Source organism: Gossypium hirsutum, chromosome A07 (genome assembly GCF_007990345.1).
Source record: "Gossypium hirsutum isolate 1008001.06 chromosome A07, Gossypium_hirsutum_v2.1, whole genome shotgun sequence".
NCBI lineage: Eukaryota > Viridiplantae > Streptophyta > Magnoliopsida > Malvales > Malvaceae > Gossypium > Gossypium hirsutum.
In genome coordinates this window covers 3,305,793-3,325,744 of record NC_053430.1, presented here as the reverse complement: position 1 = coordinate 3,325,744, position 19,952 = coordinate 3,305,793, and the positions used below count along the sequence as shown (strand labels likewise).

General features: G+C 32.6%; 1 protein-coding gene, 1 non-coding gene and 1 pseudogene across 2 annotated transcripts; all 3 read right to left on the bottom strand.

Moving 5' to 3' along the window:
• Positions 1 to 9,747: 9,747 nt before the first annotated feature.
• Positions 9,748 to 12,836, bottom strand: LOC107900478 (NADP-dependent glyceraldehyde-3-phosphate dehydrogenase). The gene is made up of 10 exons (XM_016826087.2): positions 12,432 to 12,836; positions 11,975 to 12,168; positions 11,759 to 11,887; positions 11,525 to 11,644; positions 11,310 to 11,446; positions 11,074 to 11,229; positions 10,601 to 10,979; positions 10,397 to 10,513; positions 10,208 to 10,316; positions 9,748 to 9,999 (listed from the first exon to the last, which is right to left on the bottom strand). Exons 1-10 carry the CDS (start codon positions 12,574 to 12,576, stop codon positions 9,974 to 9,976), a joined length of 1,512 nt encoding a protein of 503 aa, XP_016681576.1. The 5' UTR covers positions 12,577 to 12,836; the 3' UTR covers positions 9,748 to 9,973.
• Positions 12,837 to 17,979: 5,143 nt separating this feature from the next.
• Positions 17,980 to 19,548, bottom strand: LOC107899822 (replication termination factor 2-like; annotated as a pseudogene).
• Positions 19,549 to 19,689: 141 nt separating this feature from the next.
• Positions 19,690 to 19,763, bottom strand: TRNAT-AGU (transfer RNA threonine (anticodon AGU)). Its single transcript has one exon. It is a non-coding gene; the product is annotated as a tRNA-Thr (tRNA).
• Between the last annotated feature and the right edge of the window lie 189 nt (positions 19,764 to 19,952).

The following is a 19,952-nucleotide window of genomic DNA, read 5'->3' as shown; positions in this document are numbered from 1 at the left end:
GTTCGCCCCCGAGAATTTCGTGAAGGGGACTTGGTACTAAAAAAGATTCTTCCTATGCAAAAAATTTTAGAGGAAAATGGATGCCAAATTGGGAAGGCCCTTATGTTGTAAAGAAAGCCTTTTCTGGTGGAGCGTTGATCCTATGCGAGATGGATGGCAAAAGTTTACCAAATCCTGTAAACGCAGACTCCGTCAAGAAATACTTCACATGAAAGAAAGGGGAACCAAAGTGAAAACCCGTAAAGGGCGCTTTGCTTCCTAAAAAAAAAAAAAAACTTTGGAGAGGCTAAGGTGAAAACCCGTAAAGGGCACTTTGAGACCAAAGAGGGCTTGAATCGAAAACCCGAAAAGGGCGACTCAAGTATTAGGCAGGATTGGAGCATCAGGACTTGAGCGGATCAAATTTTGATCAGGGGCATATGATGATCTTGCTTTACCGATAAGAAAGGATATGCAACGTCTTGGAACATTGACAGAGTATTGCAGATCTCCTGAACACATGTCAAACTTAGAAGGGTCTGCGGAAAGTTTGTACAGAGAAACTCAAGCTGCGATAACTGGGGCACCTAGTTCTTAGGTGTATTCTTGAAAATATATTCTTTTATTTTCTTTCTTTCTTCCTTTCCTTTTGTGAAAACGCACATTCTCAATCCACTTCTTTGTTACCTTTCTTTCGCCATCTTTGATGTTTTATTTGAGTTATGATCAGAACTAGCTTTATTCTTATTCATTGTTATGATATTTTTGCAAACATGTTGCATAGGAATAATGATTAACGAAATAATGAAACTTTCAGGAAAGAAGTTTTGCACATTACTCTGGAAAATTTCTAAATAATATAGGGACCTGAAACATGACTATTGTTTAGAAAATACCAAGTTTAAAGGGTGAAATATCTAAGATGGAAGAGTCTAAGCTAAAGACTATCCTTTCAGATTTTGTTGTCTAAAACATTGATTGAACAAAATGACAAGCTGTCATGTTAATTACAAAGCTTAAATGAACAAGCGAGCAATGATCATCAGGCAATAGGAAGAGGTTACCTCGGAGAAGAGAGCCTTCACTTGCGCATATGACTTTGGTACGACACCTTGAGAATGGGTAGGAAACCAGAACGGTTCAGATCCTATATCCCCGAATTGTGAGGACAGAGGAAAAGCCACATATTTCTACCCTTAGATTACTGTGAGAGAATGATGGTACAAATTTTGGCGTCCCAGTGGATATAACTTTGAGGTTTACAATGGGGACAGTCTGGTTAAATGTTCCTTCAGAAAAATCAGTCAAGCGAGAAGGCGTTGTAGCACGTCAGTCACAAAACTTTGATAAACTGCGAGTAGTGATAACCTAAGCGAGATCATTCTCAGAAAAATAAAATTTGCATTCATGCAAACACCATTCACATATGTCAAGTTAGGAGCATTTGTTTCATTTTGATCATATCATCCTAATCATTAGGCATAATTAGGTTTATTATACAGGTCTTATCTCCCTGAGATTACAGTGGAACAGACCAAAGAATTTCAGATCTTATCTCCCTGAGATTACAGCGGAGCAGATCAAGGATAGTAATCCTATCTCCTTGAGATTACAATGGAGCGGATTAAAGGATCTTATCTCTCTGAAGTTACAGTAGAGAAGATCACATCAGGTCTTATCTCCCTGAGATTACAGTGGAACAGACCAAAGAATTTCAGATCTTATCTCCCTGAGGTTACAGTGGAGCAGATTGAAGCCAGAGATCTTATCTCCCTGAGATTACACCGGAGCAGATCGAAGACACTATCCTATCTCACTGAAGTTACAGTGGAGTGGATTAAAATAAAGGATCTTATCTCTCTGAGGTTACAGCAGAGTAGGTCGCATTAAGTCTTATTTCCCTGAAGATGCAGTGGAATGGATTGAAAACAACGAATCTTATCCCCCTGAAGTTGTAGTGGGGCAAGTTGAAGATATGAGTCCGATCTCCCTGAAGTTGCAGTGAAGCGGGTCAGAATGATGGACCTTACCCCCTGAAGTTACAACAGAATGGATTGAAGTTACAAGTCATATCTCTCTGAAGTTGCAGTAGAGTGGATTGAAACGACAAGACAGTGGACTGGAATGAAGCTACCTGAAGAAGGAAAGCACCAAGAAGTCGAAACTCGACGAGACCGGGCAAAATTGGGCTTTCTTAGTCTTTGCTCTGTTATCATTACACGACAACGAGCAAAGAGGGGCAGCTGTACGAGCCCAATTTTAACCCAGCCCAAACCCATCACCAAAACAACCCACCAGCCCAAACCCAAGACCCAAAATAGACCCTCAGCCCAATTACAAACAAACCCTAACCCAAACACTGTCAGAAAAAACCTAACCCCTAACCCTAGCCGCCGCACCTAGTCCACCTGCCCCCTGCCACCGCCGCGCCGCACGTCACGTCTCTGCCATTACCAACTCCACCCACTTGCCTGCAAAATCAGAGAAAGAAATGACAAATAATAGATCAAATATTGTAAACATGGCTATAAAGCCATAACAACCAATGTAAGAAAAAAAAGGATTTTGAAGGAGAAGAAATAGAAACAAAAGAAGGTGGTTACCGATTTAGATCTAAAGGTCTCTTTTAACTTTCACTTCTTTTTACTCTATTTATTTTTGTTTTATTTTAAAAATATACGAAAAACAAAAAAAAAGAATAAAAAGGAAAGACTTTTACCTTCGCCGGTGGTGCCGGAGCGCTCAGGAGGCCGAGAGAGTCATCGGAGAGAAAAGGGGAGATTTTTGATCTCCCCGCCGCCGTACACGGCGGCGCCGGCGCCGGAGGGCGGCGGCCGGTGCGGTGGCTCTCGACCGGACCCTTGGCCGGCGCTCAGGAGAAAAAGGGGAGGAGAGAGAGCATTTCGGTTTTTTTTTTGAAAAGGGGAGAAGAATGAAATTTTTGAAATTTTTTTGAATATATAGGCGTGTGAAACGACGCCGTTTTGGCCCAGCTCCATAACGCCCAAAACGACGTCGTTTTGCTTTGGACCCGCGACCCGACCCGCTCCGACCCGAAGGATCCGCGTGTTTTTAATTTTCGGGCTATTTACGCGCGCAGTCCCTCTGACTTGTGGCGTGTTTCAATTTGGTCCTATTTCGCTATTTCTTTGTTTTAATTTGACCACAAATTTTTATTTCTGTTTCATTTTAGTCCCCTGAAGCGCCGGTTTTGAGATTTTGGTCTATTTTCCATTTTGGTCCCTCTCCTTTCCGTGCGTGTTGCAATTTAGTCTTTTTAGTCCTTTTTTATTTCGAATTTACCCAGTATTTTTTATTTTACTTCGATTTAGTCCTCTTTTTAGTACTTTGCTATTATTATTATTATTATTATTATTATTATTATTATCATCTTTACTATTATTAGTATTGGTATTATTGTTGTTTCTTTTATATCTCCATTCATATTTACTTATGTATCTTTAAATATATATGTCTTATTATTATAATATAAGGGCTTGTATATATACATGTACATATTTTACATATAATTGGTTTAATATATATACGTATACTCATATTTCTTTTTTATATATATCTATATACATATACATATTTTATTTTTATAAGTATATATATTTATATGTATGTATTTATGTATTTTTGTATATCTTAATTTGCATAGACATATACATACATATTTTCAATATATTTTAAACATATATATAAATTAACGTATTTATTTGTATACGTATGTATATTTTCATTATTTTTAAACTTTCATTTGTACATACATATTTTCATGTGTCTACTTTATATATGCACTTCATTATTTTCATATTCCATAATTTTATACACCTATATATATATGTACATATTTTTATATATATGCATTTTTTTTTTAAAATATACTTTATATATATATTGTAATTTATGAATATACACATATTTTATTTTTGTCTATACATATAAATATATATAAATCCCTTTACATTTTAATTGTATTCACTATTTATTTATTTCACTTTCATTATTGTTTTGAACGAATGTTTAATTTATTTGTTTATATACATTGTTATTTTATATGATTGTAGGTTTGACTTTTATTTATTTTATATTGTTGCTATTGCTCGTATCATTTTTACACTTTTGTATTCATTATGATTTTGTCATGTATAACAATGTAATTTGCTTTCACATTTTTTACTACGGCTTCATGTTTTTATTTCACTCGATAATAAAATTTGTTTAAAAAAATGATATTTTGTGTTTAGATTCGAGGAGGATCGTACCCTAACTTACTGGGTTTCGATTTCCACAATAAATCTAAACACACTAATCTTTTCAAACTCAAGTTTTGAAACGATCTCGGGAATTAAGAAAAGATCGTGTCCTAACTTACTGGGCATGATCCCTTTCCTAAACCCGAGATAATAAAATATCTTTTAAATAAGTAAAATTCTGGCATTCATTCACGTATTGGGAATTTGAGACATTGTATTCTAACTTACTGGATATGATTCTCTTCCTCGAATAATGTGAAATATGCCCATTTTCCTGAAAATTTTCAACGTTTTAATACAAGGATCGTATTTTTTTTAATTCTTCTAAGTTTTCAATTTTCGACATTAAGACATTAAGCAATCAACTAAGGTACCAATTTTGGGCGTATCGAGGGTGCTAATCCTTCCTCGTGCGTAACCGACTCCCGAACCCGTTTTCTGAATTTCGCGGACCAAACTTGTTGTTTTAATAAAATCAAACCGTTTATTAAAAACGACCGCTTTTCGAGGTGATCCAATCACACCTTATAAAAAGGATTGGTGGCGACTCCTGTTTCATTTTTTTCAAAACCCAAGTCGACCCCGTTTTTATCCAAAAATGGTGTCAACAGATACGATCAATTGTCAAGGTAAGTTCGTATAACTAAATTAAGCATGTAAATGTGTTGAATTGATTGTTGAATTATGTGTATCATAATTTATAATTGGTATGTAAATGAAATAAACCAATATTGATTTGTGATTTACATGTAAATGATGAAATATTGATTTCCGATTGGACAGGTGATTACCGTCTATATGAGATCCTGCATATGTTGAAGTAAAAGTTGTTCCGAAAGGATAATCTTTTGATCTCATTATGGAAAGGAATGTAACCCGAATGGATAATACTTAAAAAGGATTGGTGTACCCAAATGGTACAATTTGAAAAGGTTATGTACACCTTGTGTGTACACTTGAAAGGTTAGGTATACTTTGTGTATACCATATGAAAAGGAAAGGTATACTTTATGTGTACCACTTGGAAAGGAATGTACACCTTAAGTGTACAACTGGAAAAGTAAAGGTCCATCGGAAATTCAATAATTCAGCGTCAACGACATGTATAGTGATATAAAAAGAAATGGTATGATGAGCTCATCTATGCATTTTAATATTTTTGAAACTAATCAATTGGTTGAATGATTGTGAATAGACCTTATTTGCTAATTGAATAAGTTAATGAACATATTACTTAATGTATGAATTACTTGATGAACATAAATGGTAAGTGTATTTTGGTTATATGAACTTACTAAGCATTAATGTTTACTAGGTTTATTTTCCCTGTTTTATAGTGCTCAAGGCTCGTGAAGGTTGGAATTGGGTCAGAGCTATCATCACACTATCAATCTTTTCATTTTGGTGAAAATGATAAACCTATTTTCATATAATGGCATGTATAAGCTTTTATGGCCAAATGATAAATTAATATTTTGGGTTGTAATTAAGTCATAAAAGTGGTTAGTAATGCATGTTTGAGATGGATATGTTGTGAATTATTATAGAAACATGTTGATTTGAATAATGGTAATTGGTTGAATTGATTTGTGTATACTTGTAAGTTTTCATGTAGGTAAATGATTTGGTTTGGGGTGAGAAATGAGGCTAGGAATGACCTTATTTCGTCCACATGGGTACGACACACAGGCGTGTGTCTAGGTTGTAACAGCCTAATTTCAGTGGTATCGAGAATAGAGATTTGAGATCACCAAATCCGACGGGTGAGTTAAAAATTTAATAAATTAATACCTATGAGTCAAATGCGAATATAAAAGCATTTTGGAATTAGTGAATTTGGTGATTTAAAAGAATTAATTAGGTAAATTGGGTCGAGAGTGAGGTATCGAGACCTCGACTTCATAAATCGAGCCATAAATATTTTTAGAAATTTTTATGGAGTGTTGGTGACGTAGTATTAAAATTTAGTCAGAAAATTTTGACGTTTGGGTGGTTAATTAAATAAAAAGGACTAAATTGAAAAGGGTGTAAAAGTTGCTAGAAGGATTAAATAGCTCAATTGTCAAATGAGGAAGGACCTAAAGTGCAAATAATCCTAAAGGAGATATTTTTGGCGGCAATAGCTGAGAAAAATCAGGAAATGGATGAAATAAGGGCAAAATTGGAAAATTGCCAAAATTGGCTAAATAAAAATGGGACTAAATTGGAATATCTAGAATTCTCTTCATATTCATCAGCTGAAAAATAGCCACGGAGGAGGGTTCAAGCTGGTTTTCATACTCTAGCTTCATGTAAGTTTAATTATTGCTTTCTCCTTAAAATTTTTATGTTTTTGTGAGTTTTACAACTAGGTCCACTTGTTGAATTCATTAGTTTTTGATTCTATGAAAGAAATTGAAAGTTGCTATGAATATGTGCTGGAAGTACATGATGATTTGGCATGTAATTAGAGCTTTAAATTATTTATATGCTGATTTTATTGAAAGAATTGAATAGAAAGTGAATGTTTGGGACCTAATTGTAAAAGAGTTTGAAGTTAGAGTTCCATATGGAAATTATGAATTTCAATAGTTATGAAATAACTTATAATGTCTAGAAAAAGTATTAATTGAGAAAATTATCTTAATTGAGGGGTTAATTGAGTAAGGACTGAATTGTATGAATTGTGAAATTTGGGGCAAAATGGAAATCAACATTTTGCACTAAAACTGTTTTAGACAGCAGCAGTAGTCTAACTTTGAAAAATTACCAAAAATTATATAAATCGAATTAGAGAATGAATAAAATATGAAATTAAAGCTTATTGAGTCTAGTTTCTTATAAAAGAAATTATGTAAGCAATGGAATTGTAAATCATGAGATACAATAACTTTTGTGAGACAAGGTCAGAATGATTTCGAGTTCCCCTGTTCTGACTTTGGAAAATCATCAAAAATTAGATAAAAATAATTAGGGGCTTAAATTTATATGTTTAGAATCCTGAATGAGTCTATTTTCAATAGAAATAAACGAGGACATCATTCGAATCCTGTACAAGAAGATAATTAATTTTTAGTGAAGAATGGTCGGAACTGTCAGACAGCAGAACAGGGGAGACTTTAATGAATAAACTGTATTAATTGGCCCAACCAAAAATTATGAAATTTTTATTGTAAGAAGGTATACGAATCTAGTTTCAGTTAAAATTAGCGGATCTTAATTTGGAGTTCTGTAGCTCAAGATAAAAATAATTTAGTGACTATGACACAGATGGATAGCTTGAATATTCACATAAGTAGATAGTGAAAATTATGGATAATGTTACCTACAAGTGTGTTGTTTATACTAAGGATGTGGAATGGAGAGGAAGAGGAGGAAAAATATGTATAAATATTCAGCTAGCATGGCTAATTTGTATGTTTTAGGCTCAGGGACTAAATTGAATAAAAATAAAACTTTATTGGTAATTTTGTAAAAATGTCGAAAATGACTAAATTGAAGGGAATGAATTGTTTTATTATCTAAATTAATAAATTGAATAAAATTATCAATTTAAGATTGGGTGTAATTTGGGAATATGGTAAATTACCAATATGCCCCTAAATCTTGGTATTTCTGCAATTTAGTCAGGTAGGTTCGTATATCCTGCATGAGCATGTAAATATAAAAATTTAAGTATTGTATCGTATTTTATATGATATTTTGAATTGAATATATGAAAAGAATGTTACATGAAACATGAAAATGAATACTGAATAATATAAATTAATTGAAATTATTCTGAAAATCTCGGTAATGCCTCGTATCCTATCCCGGTCTCAGATACGGGTATGGGGTATTACATAGGCCGTGTGTGACACACGGTAAACCCACGTGGGTGTGAAATGACCGTGTGTCCCCTGCATCCTTAAATGTGAAGTCAGGATAGTACATAGGCAAAAGACACGGCCATGTGTCTTGGTCGTGTGAAGGACACGGGTTTCAAGCATGGTCGTATGTCAAAATCATGTGAAAATGGCTTAAAATGGTGAAAAATCAGTTTACCACACGGCTTAGCCACATGGGTGTGTACCCTAGCCGTGTGCCCTTTTGGTACTTAAGAAATTGCAAGTCAGAATTCCATACGGGCTGGCCACACAGCCATGTCCCAAGCCACACGGACGTGTGCCCCTATCTTCAAGGAAAAATTTTCAAAGTTGCTAGTTTAGTCCTGAACCACTTCCAAAGCATGTATTGGGGCTCGTAGGCCTATATTAGGGACTTTTTGATGAAATTTGAAAAGTTTTGATTTGGAATGCAAATTTATGACTCGGTTTTGTACAAATGCTAATGTATAAGTTCAGTAATGCCTCATAACCCTATTCCGGTGACGGATAGGGTTGAGGGTGTTACAGTTGTATCTTTTTAATATGAAAATTTATTTTAATTAATGAAAAACATGACTAAATCATAATTTAAAGATAATATTATGGTGATGGATAGTTAGGAATCTTAAATATAAATCATAAAATGGGCATGAATAAAAAAGAAGAAGAAAATATTAAAGTGATGCCATGTGAGGATATTTAATTTTTCTTTTATGGGTCGGGGAAATGGTGTTTTAACCTACTTATTTCAAGCTTTTAAAAACATTAGCTTTTAATATTCAATCAATTTTTTAAATATTTTATTTTTAATTGTAGTAATAATATAAAATAATATTTTTTATTTGAATATAATTAAATATATTAATTTATCAATTTAATAGAAAAATAACAATATTTAAAATAATAATTAATCAAAATAATTAAATTTAATATTAAATAAGTGATAATTAAGATGTTTAGAATTTTATTCAGTAATAACTTGATCTTACATTACATCAATAAAATTAGCATAACTTTTTCTAGATACAATTAGCACAATATTTTTTTAATTAATAATTATAAATTAAATTATAATTATTTTAAATGTGTAATTCTCACAACATTAATTTTTAATAAATTATAATTATTTTTAAAAGTATAATTATCACAAATTCTATTTTATTCTAAATTTTTTATTTTTAAATGTGAAACTTTAAAAAATAAAAAAAGTATTTTTATTAATTTAATTTTCTTTTCAATCTCGCACTTTTATATATATATATATTATAGATGAAAATCATCCATTTTCTATCTTAAAAGATACCAATAAAAAAACCTTCCTTTTAATTAAAAAGTTCTATTTTCTTCCTATTACTTCCTTTTAATTTAACTTTTTTTTCCTATTATTTCTTTTTTAGAATGAAGCTTTCTAAATGGCTAGATCTAAGCCTGATTAGGCCGAATGATGGGTTCATTGCCTTCTTCATGGCTAGGGCTTGAGCAAGATTCCTAACTCTGTTTGTAAATTATAATAAATTTTTTAATTTAACATCTCATTATATTTTAAAGTTAAAACAACTAGTTGAGATAGATAGGTGACTAAAAAGAAATTTAAATAAAGTTGGGTGACCTAGAATATAATTTAACCAATTTATATCCGAAAGCAATTGGAGACGTTGAGATAAAAAGCAGCTGGGTTTTTATTTGAATAAATTGAAATTGCTTAGGCAAGGGGTCTGACACCCTTTTTGTTGGATAAGACTGTCAAGTGGAGTACAACAAACAAAGAAATATTTGTAATAGTTTGAAGGATGGAGACAAAATCCTTGCCCAATTGCAAAACCATGAATCATTCAATGATGCATGAATCATGATGATGATGAGAGATGGGAGGCCGTCTTCACGTCCTCATAATTTGGAATGTCCTCCATTGCCTGCATCATTTTTGTTCTTTTCTTCATCAGCTAACCAATATAAACTGGTTGCTGAGTTCTCTGTCTCCATTATTCTTATTCACTAAACATCATATGCAACTAATCTTCAAACATACATATTTACCATCTTAGCTAAGATTTTAACTAATTTAGATGTATGTATGTATGTATGTATGTATGTAGGTATTCCCTGATTGGCAATACTAACCCATAGTATAAGATGGGGTTGGTAAATTGATGACAGTGCTCTTGATCTTTGTCATCATGTTAATGCTGTTGGTAACTCCCTGTGATCCAATTCCACTATCTTTCAAACCCTGTTAGCACAGCATTTTGATTTAAGTTTTTTGCTGATACATGAAAAAAGCATTATTTCAAGCACGGTGATTTTATTTACCTGAAACGGGAAATGATCCGGTCCTCGAGCTGGTGCGGAATTAATCTGAACTGTCCCGGTCTCCATTGCATCACTAATCAATATTGCTTTGTTGACATCCTTAGTGAACACACATCCCTGCAATGTTGCATGTACTTTTTCATTATCATGGGAGAAAAGATGATTTTGGGAAATTTGATAAGTTTTTTATGTATGTGTGTATGCCTGGAGACCGAAGTTGCTAGCATTGCAATGGTGGATTCCTTCCTCAATGGAGTCGATTCTTATAACTGGCAAAACCGGGCCGAATGGTTCCTCCCATGCAATCCTCATATCAGGCCGAACATTGTCCAACAACAATGGCCATATAAGATTGCCATCTCTCTTGTACTCCTGACAAAATATAGCTCCTTTCTCTTTGGCATCCTTGACCAGCCCTTCAATGAAATTTGCAGATGATTCCGACACAACCGGAGTGATATCACAGTCATCCTCCGGTGGTCCAACCGTTAACTTTGCGATTTTTGCCTTCACTTTGTCCACCAGAACATCAGCAACAGATTCCATCACCAACACAACTTTAACAGCAGTGCATCTTTGGCCACTGTCATAGTTGTTGGACCAAAAGAGTAAAGATAATAATAATGTGTAGTAGAAGTGAAAAGAATCAATGTAACATAGTGTTTTCCGCCCCTAACCTATAAGAAAATCCTCCTTTTATTATGTTTGCAGCAACCAAATCTAAGTCGGCGTCCTCGAGTACGATACAAGCATCTTTTCCTCCCAATTCCATTTGAAGAGGGACCATTCCTGCCTTCTTTGAGATAGCAATACCAGTGTCTCCACCAGTGAAGCTAGGCAAAAGGAGATTACAAATTACAAATGGGATGATCAATGGGGAGCTAATGGAGTCCACAAGATGAACTTGAATTACCTTATACAATTAACTCCAGGATGCATAGTAAGGAAATCACCAATCTCAGAGCCTTTCCCTGTCACACAGCTAATGAGCCCTTTGGGAAAGCCAGCCAAGTGAAAGCAGTGCACCATATGAAGAGCTGAAACAGCACCCTACAGGAAGAACCATCCCATTCGATTAAAGTTCATTTGTTTCAACTTATGTTATCAGATTGGTGTTTTGTCAAATACCTGTGTAGGTGGCTTGAGTACAAGGGAGTTTCCTGCAATTAAAGCCGGTGCTATTTTTGAAACGGCAAGGTTGACAGGGTAATTGAATGGTGGAATGGCTAGAATTACTCCAAGCGGGATCTGCAGTTAAAATGCAACTTTACATCATGAACTACATCATCAAAACATACAAAATATGAACCATTAAGTGTGTCATGTTTAGAAACCATATAATTGCAGACAACGAAACTTTACCTTGGAAGTGAGGCAATATTTGGTTCTTTCGTTCCCTGGAAAACTATCAGATACCAAGAATTTTCCTTCTCCAAGAATCCTAACTCCCTCTTCAGCAGTGTAAGAAACCAGATCCCCGGACCTTACAACCTTAAAGAAATCAGTTGAAAAATCAGTTTGTGTTAAACTGATTTTTGTTCACTTTTGAACTAAACAAGTTCATAGACAATGATATACCTCGGTAACTGCATCTTTGGCTGGTTTTGCAATTTCTTTAACCAGGCACTCAGCAATTGGTGCTTTATGTTCCTTTAGGATGGCTGCAGCTTTATGAAGTAGCTCAGCTCGTTTCCAAAGTGGAGTCTTGGCCCAAGACTTTTGTGCAGTTTTTGCTGATTCCATGACCTTGTTCACTTCTTCTTGTGTACAAGCTATTTTCAACACCATCAATAATTTAACTTCATAAGTTCACCATAGGCCATTCTTAACTAACATTTCATTTTATTCAAAGTTATCCATTAACTGCTAATGCTAAGATTTACTTATTTAATCAACTATTTAGCCTTGATTTAAAGCTATGTACAGTTCTATCCATGCTGCAGATTTCACAACTATATAGCAAACACAAAGGAAAAAACAAAGCAATTTAGCAGAAGAAACAAACTTAAAAAGTTTCAAAGCTTAGCTGTATAACCTTGAACCTTGAACTGAGTTTTTCTGGTAGTTGGATTAATAATGGCAACAGTTTTGGCTGAAGAAGACTTCTTCCATTCTCCATCAGCATAGTACTTGTAAACATCTCCATCCAATATCTCCGCAAACAAACCAGTCCCAGCCATTATCAAAAACAAGAAAAAATCTACTTTTATCTACTTTTGTTTTTCTGGATTTCCTAGAGAACCAGAGAGAAGAATGGAGTGTCTGGTGTGAGTTAGATACATGCATGCATATATATAGGGAGAAGGTGAGCCACTCCTTGCCTTGGTTGCAGCTACTTTGGAGAAAAGAGTTTGGTGTTAGGTGGTTCACAATGTGCCAAGTTACAAGCAGACATGGTTTCTAACCTTGAACCTTTTCTTTATCACATCACATTCATTCTTGCTGACCACTCATTCGCTTACAAAATTAACACGTTTGTTTAGCCTCGTTTTTGTCGTTTTGGATTCAGCCCTTCACATGTTCTTATCTGATTAAAAACAAAAGAGATAGCAGCAATAGATGTGGGTACTCAAAAACTGTTTAGCTTTACTTCTTTGTCCCTGGACTGTTTTTGCAGGGACTAAGTTAACAAATTTAGAGCTTAGACATGATGCAGATAATAGGAAAGAAAATTGAACCTGTCGAAATGGTTTCTATTTTTAGGATTCGGCAAATGTTTTTTAGTACCTTCCCAATTGCATGGGAGCTAAAATTTTATCTTCACATATGAAACTTGCACGACAACGACAAAACTGAATTTAAAGTAAGGAATTAATGAGTAGGTCCTTATGGAAGGGCCTCTCCTTTTTACCCAGAAAAATGTTATCCTCATCATTGCCATACCTTATGTTATCTATTCTATCCTGCATAGATTACTGTGCCCTTCTCCCCCAGGTCTCCCCCTTCCCCGGTTAGGTGTTTGGCACTAAGCCTTATTCATAAATTAATCAAATAAAATTAAATACTATTATTCGTCCAATATCTTAATAAAGAAAAACAATTTCAAAATTTTCAATCTTCAGAAAAATTAGTCAATATTTAAATTAATAAAAAACCGACTAAATTATTTTTTTACTTTAATAAGGACTTTAAATATTGAATAATTAATTTTAGAAATTTTAAATGACAACTATGCGGTTTATTATTTAATAATATATCATTTTAATAAAAAATTCAATTCAATATAAATATAAATATAAAAGAAAAGGTTAAATCAATTTTTGGTACTTGAATTTAGCAACTTTTTTTTTTATCCAAGTTTAGCCATGAACTTGACAAAAATATTCGGGCTTTGAGGTGGTTGTTATAAGATTAACGTTGATAGCAGTTAGGACCACATTGTTCATTAATAAATAAAAAGATAAAAGTAACCAAAAGTCATGTCAGTTGATTATTAACAAATAATCATAATTATTCAAGTAGATATCTATTAAATATTTATGTTTTTTACTAAATATATGAGTGTCTATTTTGGGTAATTATATCTTTATGAAGAGATATGAGACCTCTTATAAATAATAGTGGAATTTCATTTGCACGACACACCAAAAAAATAAATCAAGAGTTCTTTATTTTTTTTTGCTCATCGTCTTTTATATTCCTAGATTATTGTATAAAAAATATCTGTAAAATTTCTTTACAAAAATTGATATTCTTATTATGCTTTACTCAATACTCAGCCAATGATAACTGTTTTTTCTTCCCCATCTAATGGTCTTTCTCATTTTCTGTTAGCTGATACTATTGGAACTCCCTATCCAATGGTTGTGAACTTGTGGTGTTAAACCAAAAAATATGTTTATTTATTTATTTAATATTTAAAATTTGAAAATAGAATTTTTTTTATTTAGTTTCGAAATCTTTTATTGAACATGTAAAAGTTGAAATCCAACAAAAACGTGGAGTAAAAAAAAATATTTAAATTTTAGAAAAATTTTGTCAAAAAAAATTTATTTAATATTTAATGGTTGAAAACACACACAACAAATTTATTTAATATTTAAAAAATTAAAATCCAACAAAAACATGGAGTTAAAAATTAATATTTAATAGTTGGAAAAGCTTTCTTAATTTAAAAAATAATGAAGGGTCAAATCATTTATTATTATTTGTTAGCCGAAACTCTTGGATCTCCCTATCTTCGGATTGTGAACTTGTTGTGTTAAGAGTTACACTCTCCTTTTTTGACTGAAATAAATTAAAAAAAAAAAAGAGTTGAAATCCAATAAAAACGTGGAGCTTAAAAATTAATATTTAATAAACTTAGAAAATTTTATTTAATATTTAATAGTTGAAAATGGGAAACAAAAATTTACTTTCAAAAAAGTTTATTTAATATTTAAAAGTTGAAATCCCACAAAAACATGGAGGAAGATATTAATATTTTATATCATAGAAATATATAAATATATAAATTGTAAATTGTAAATATTTTATATCAAGAAATTCAAATATTCTAATTCGTATCCTTTATTTAAATAAGTAAAACATATTTAAATAATTGATATATGTAAATTTATATTAGTGGTTGGTGTGGTGTAGAGTTGTTTATGAGTGGAGCTAAAAAATGTATCTAAATTTTGTCCAAATTCGATTTGGATAAAAATATTAAAATTTTAACCCAATTCAGCTCGTATTAAATTTTTTATATAAAAAATTTTAAAAATTATAATACATCAAATACACTAAAAATATTAAAATAAATATTTCTCAATAAATTAAAAATAAATTTAAAAAAATATTTATATTTAAAATATGTGAAAATAATAGTAACAAAATTAACAATAAAATAAGTATTATAAAATATCCAAGCATTAACGAAAAAATAGTGAGAAAACAGTAGCAAAAGCAGCAAGAGTTTTTATTATTATTGGAAATTCAGGTCGAGTCTAGACAAAAAAAAATTTACTTGAGCCTAAGTTTATTTTCTAAATGTATCTTTTTTTTTATTCAAATTTATTTTTCAAGTTTATAATTTTATTTAAATTTTCTTATTTTTTAAGTTAACCTTTAATTCGTACGGGACCGATAAGTATAATGTGTATTTTTGAGTGTAGGTGGTGGATGGCTGCATACATATGGTTCCATGAGTGGACCATTGCTAATCAACCCAAATTCACCCATTAATTAATCTATTATTCAACCTTGAGGAGCTACAAAAAAAAAAATAAACTGGCATTTATTTCCCTGTTTGGTGGATTTTGTATTAATTTGACCAATGATCACAACAATCATTCAAATATTTCTACCCATTGTTTTTGGCCACACCATACTATAATACAAAACTTTCAAATGCTTGTCCAAAAAAAAAAAAAACTAAAAGCTGAAATTTGTATTTTCATTATCTTTTAACATAAAGTTAAACCTTTTCATTATGTTTTAATTCATTTGCATCCTTTATTTTTTTTAAAATTATATTTTTCCTTAAAAAGTTACAAAATGATTACTTAATTATTTAATTTTGTCTTTTCTAGTCACCCAATTATCTTAGACTTTTGGGTATTTCTATTTTTACATTAGCCAGCTGGTGTCCAAAAAGATAAAGTTAAATAGTTGGGTGACCATATTTTATCTTTTTATAATTGAGTAACCAAAAAAGGAATTTACTACTTTTTGTAGTTAAGTGACAAAAAAAATGTACAATTGAGTAATCTATCGTATTTTATCTAAATGAAATAACTCTTTAACTTGCAATACTTTTATGGAAATATGACATGTGTTTTATGCATGTTAAACATAGAAAAAAAAGCAATCCAATATATAAAAACATAATCTAGAACCATTATTTGCTGCACCAAAATTCAATTAAGTACAGAACAATGTTGAAAAATTAGGTTTTGGTCCTGTTTAATTAAAAAAATAATAATATATAAATTACTACAATGAACAGATTCCATTAAATATTCTTCATGTTAATGACTATTAACCTTAGTTAACAACTAGTTTAACTCTCTAGTTAAAGGGGGTTTTTGTGATCTAATTTTAATTTTTTTTAATTATACCTACATATAATTAAACAAATTAGAATAACATATACTACTCTTATCCTCTACTTGATCCATGGCAATAAATCTCAAAACCATTTTTGTACTTTATTTTTATTTATGTTTATGAGATTAATTTTTGTTATTCTTTATTTTTAAATATTTTGATATAATAAATCATATTTAAATTTCATTAATCAAACTTTAAAAAATTCAATTCATTATCTTTTAAACTTTTTGTAAATGTTTTTAAGTACTTTTAAGATCTTTTAAAAATATTTTCGCGCCATTTTCAATCAATTTTTAGATCAAGTACCATTACTAAAGAGGTATAGCATCAATATCCAACAAGAATGTATTGATACATAACCTCCCAATATCAACACACAGCCTTAGGTATCAATACATTGGAAATCAGTAAACACAATATATACCATCTAGAGGGTATAGTATTATCGATACTCATGCGCTTCTAATGGCTATTTTTCTCCAAGATACAAGTACTACACTTGTAGATATCAGTATCCCTACTTGCAGACTGTCATTAATGCATGAATTTAATACTGTCAACAACTACAAATAATCTCCAACTACTTCAAACGGTTACAAATTGAAGATAGGTCTCTAAAAACTCAATAAAAGACAAGAGAACAATCTTCAAAGATAAAAGGCTAAATTTTCATCAATTTTACTTTTATCAATGCAGATTTCTTTATTCATTTCAGTATTAATATTTGGAGAAGTACAACTGAAGGTTTTAGCTTAAATGATTCTAAAGATCAAAGGAAGATATTAGGTATTGTATGTCATTGGATTAAATGACGACACTAATAAATTAATACTTTGTTCACCTAATCATGAAAAAAAAATTTAACCTTTTATGGGCCAAAAATGATTTCATATACTTTGGATAGAGTTTATGCCCACGGTGAAATAAATATACATCGATGAATAAAGAATATCTAAAGTTGGCTTTTTTTTTTTTAAGTTGTGTGAATTACTTAAAAAAAAGGGTAAAAGGGCATAAAACACTTGTTAATTGATGATTTAACCATTAAAAACTTGATTGTTTATACATACATTCAAGAATTGCAATCCAGAGTCTTCACTCAAATTGACTTGCCTGTCTGTGATTGAAGAAATGCCAATTCTTGTAAGCTTAATTCGATACATTTTACGTGTCCCTAAAAGGTGATAATATGTATGTGCACATGCACATATAAATAACTATCCTCCTCAGGTATTTACCTGTTTTACCTTCTGAGCTTCACTTAAATGTTCAAATGTTAGAAATAGGTTAGAGCATCTGCATCATGTATAGGTTAATTCGTACTGATACTTTAGTTTATGAAACAAATTTACATGCTTTAGACTTGACATGTTATTCCGTCTAAGGTCCTTTCATGAGACTTCCTAGGGATTGCCAGGACTTGTCTATCTCTTGCCTTGATTATTTCTCCGACCTGATTGCACTTTTGCTGAAATCAATAGCTTCTAGGGAGAGAAGGCCTATCTTGAAAAACAAACACCAAACTCAACAGTCTTCCAAAATACATCATATCAGAGCAAGCAACAAAGCATGTTATGCACTTCATAATCAATTGAATTTACACATGTACTAAAATTAGGTTCATACAAGTATATTACAATTCAATTTCAACATGTATAAGAACCCAAAAATTTGGAATAGAATCATACCATTCCATCAGTCTCAACCCAGCGGAGTGATCTACACGTAAGAGTTCCCTTAAAATCCGACTTCTTCTAAGTAGTAAAATATGGAAGAATAAACTTCCTAAGTAGCATTAGCTGGCACCATATCCGCAGCTCTAAACTTCTTCATCCCACCATTATTCAATCCTTTAAAGCCCTTCTCCCGATGTCCAACACCCATTCCTCTTTTCCTCCATGTTTGAGGACCAAAGCCCAAATTCAACGTTGTCTACCAAAATACACTACACAATCAATCGAAATTACATACCCGCTAAAATTAGGTTAAACAAGTATATCTAAATTTAGTTTCAATACACACATACATATAAGAACCTAAAAAATACTACTCAAACAACATCAATATTCTCCCTTCATGAACTAGCATAGAAGAGAGAATAATACCAGCCTATCATCAGTTTCGACCGAATGGGAGTGATCTGCACGTAAAAGTTTCCTTAAATCTGACTTCTTCGAAGAAGTTAATATCAAAGCATATACTTCCTTAGTAGCATGAGCCTGTGCCGCATCCGCAGCTCTAAACTTCTTGATCTCACCATTACTCAATCCCTTAAAACCCTTCTCCCCATCCAGAACATCCATCCCTCGTTCTTCTTCCCCTTCACCGTTTTTGCCTTCTCTTCCTTCATCATCTCCCTCAAAGCAGCTACCTCCGCCTCACTCCCATTAATCACCACCTTATCAGACTCCACAAACTCCTTATGGCAAACCAAGCAAGCTGATGACTTCACCTCTTTCAAAGCCTTAGCACTAACCACATGCCCGCAGTTCTGTAATGCAAAAAACTTATACTTCCCATTAAATTCAAGCCCCATAATCAGGCACTGAAACACGGCACCATCAACTTAATATTATGATACCTTTAAACCCCTTAATATGTCTGAACCCTTTGGGAAACTTCTTGCCCAACAAAGCTTGAACAAGAGCTTCCTTGTTAAAAATATTGCCTAGTTTATCAATGACGCAAGGTTTTCTTAAGGGGTCATTGGATAAAGCATAATTGAGTCACTTACCGAACCTTTGCTCATTCGGGTCGACTTTGTCGGGCTTTTTAACAGCGTACATATTGAGGTAACAGTCGCGAGACTCGACTCCGGTGGCTCCGCGATCGCCTCCGCCGCGGAGCGGGAAAGGAGAAAGCGGGTGAATTAGGGCTTGAACAAGAGCTTCCTTGTTAAAAATATTGCCTAGTTTATCAATGACGCAAGGTTCTCTTAAGGGGTCATTGGATAAAGCGCAATTGAGTCACTTACCGAACCTTTGCTCATTCGGGTCGACTTTGTCGGGCTTTTTAACAGCGTAGATCTTGAGGTAACAGTCGCGAGACTCGACTCCGGTGGCTCCGCCATCGCCTCCGCCGAGGAGCGGGAAAGGAGAAAGCGGGTGAATTAGGGATTTGGTTTAACGAGAAATTGGGTTTTAGGGTTTTAATTTTAGAACTCTGATGGCGGTTGCGAACGCCGACAACCGCGAGAGTGTAGCGAATTTGTCAACGAAGGAAATCCCATAAAACAGGGAATAGCCAAAAAGGAGGCAAATTGCTTTCATTGAGAGTCGAACTCAAGACCTCCCGCTTACTAAACGGGTGCTCTAACCAACTGAGCTATGAAAGCCTTTTTGATACTGATTTCTAATTTACTTTATATATTATTTATTTAAAAGAAAATAAAATCAAGATTTTTCAAAAGTGGTTTTTGGATAAACTCAAAAATTAAATGGTGAAATTTTAAGTTATAAAATTTATTTGATTTATTGATTAAAAAATTAGTTATGGAATATAATTATATTTTTGAATAAATATA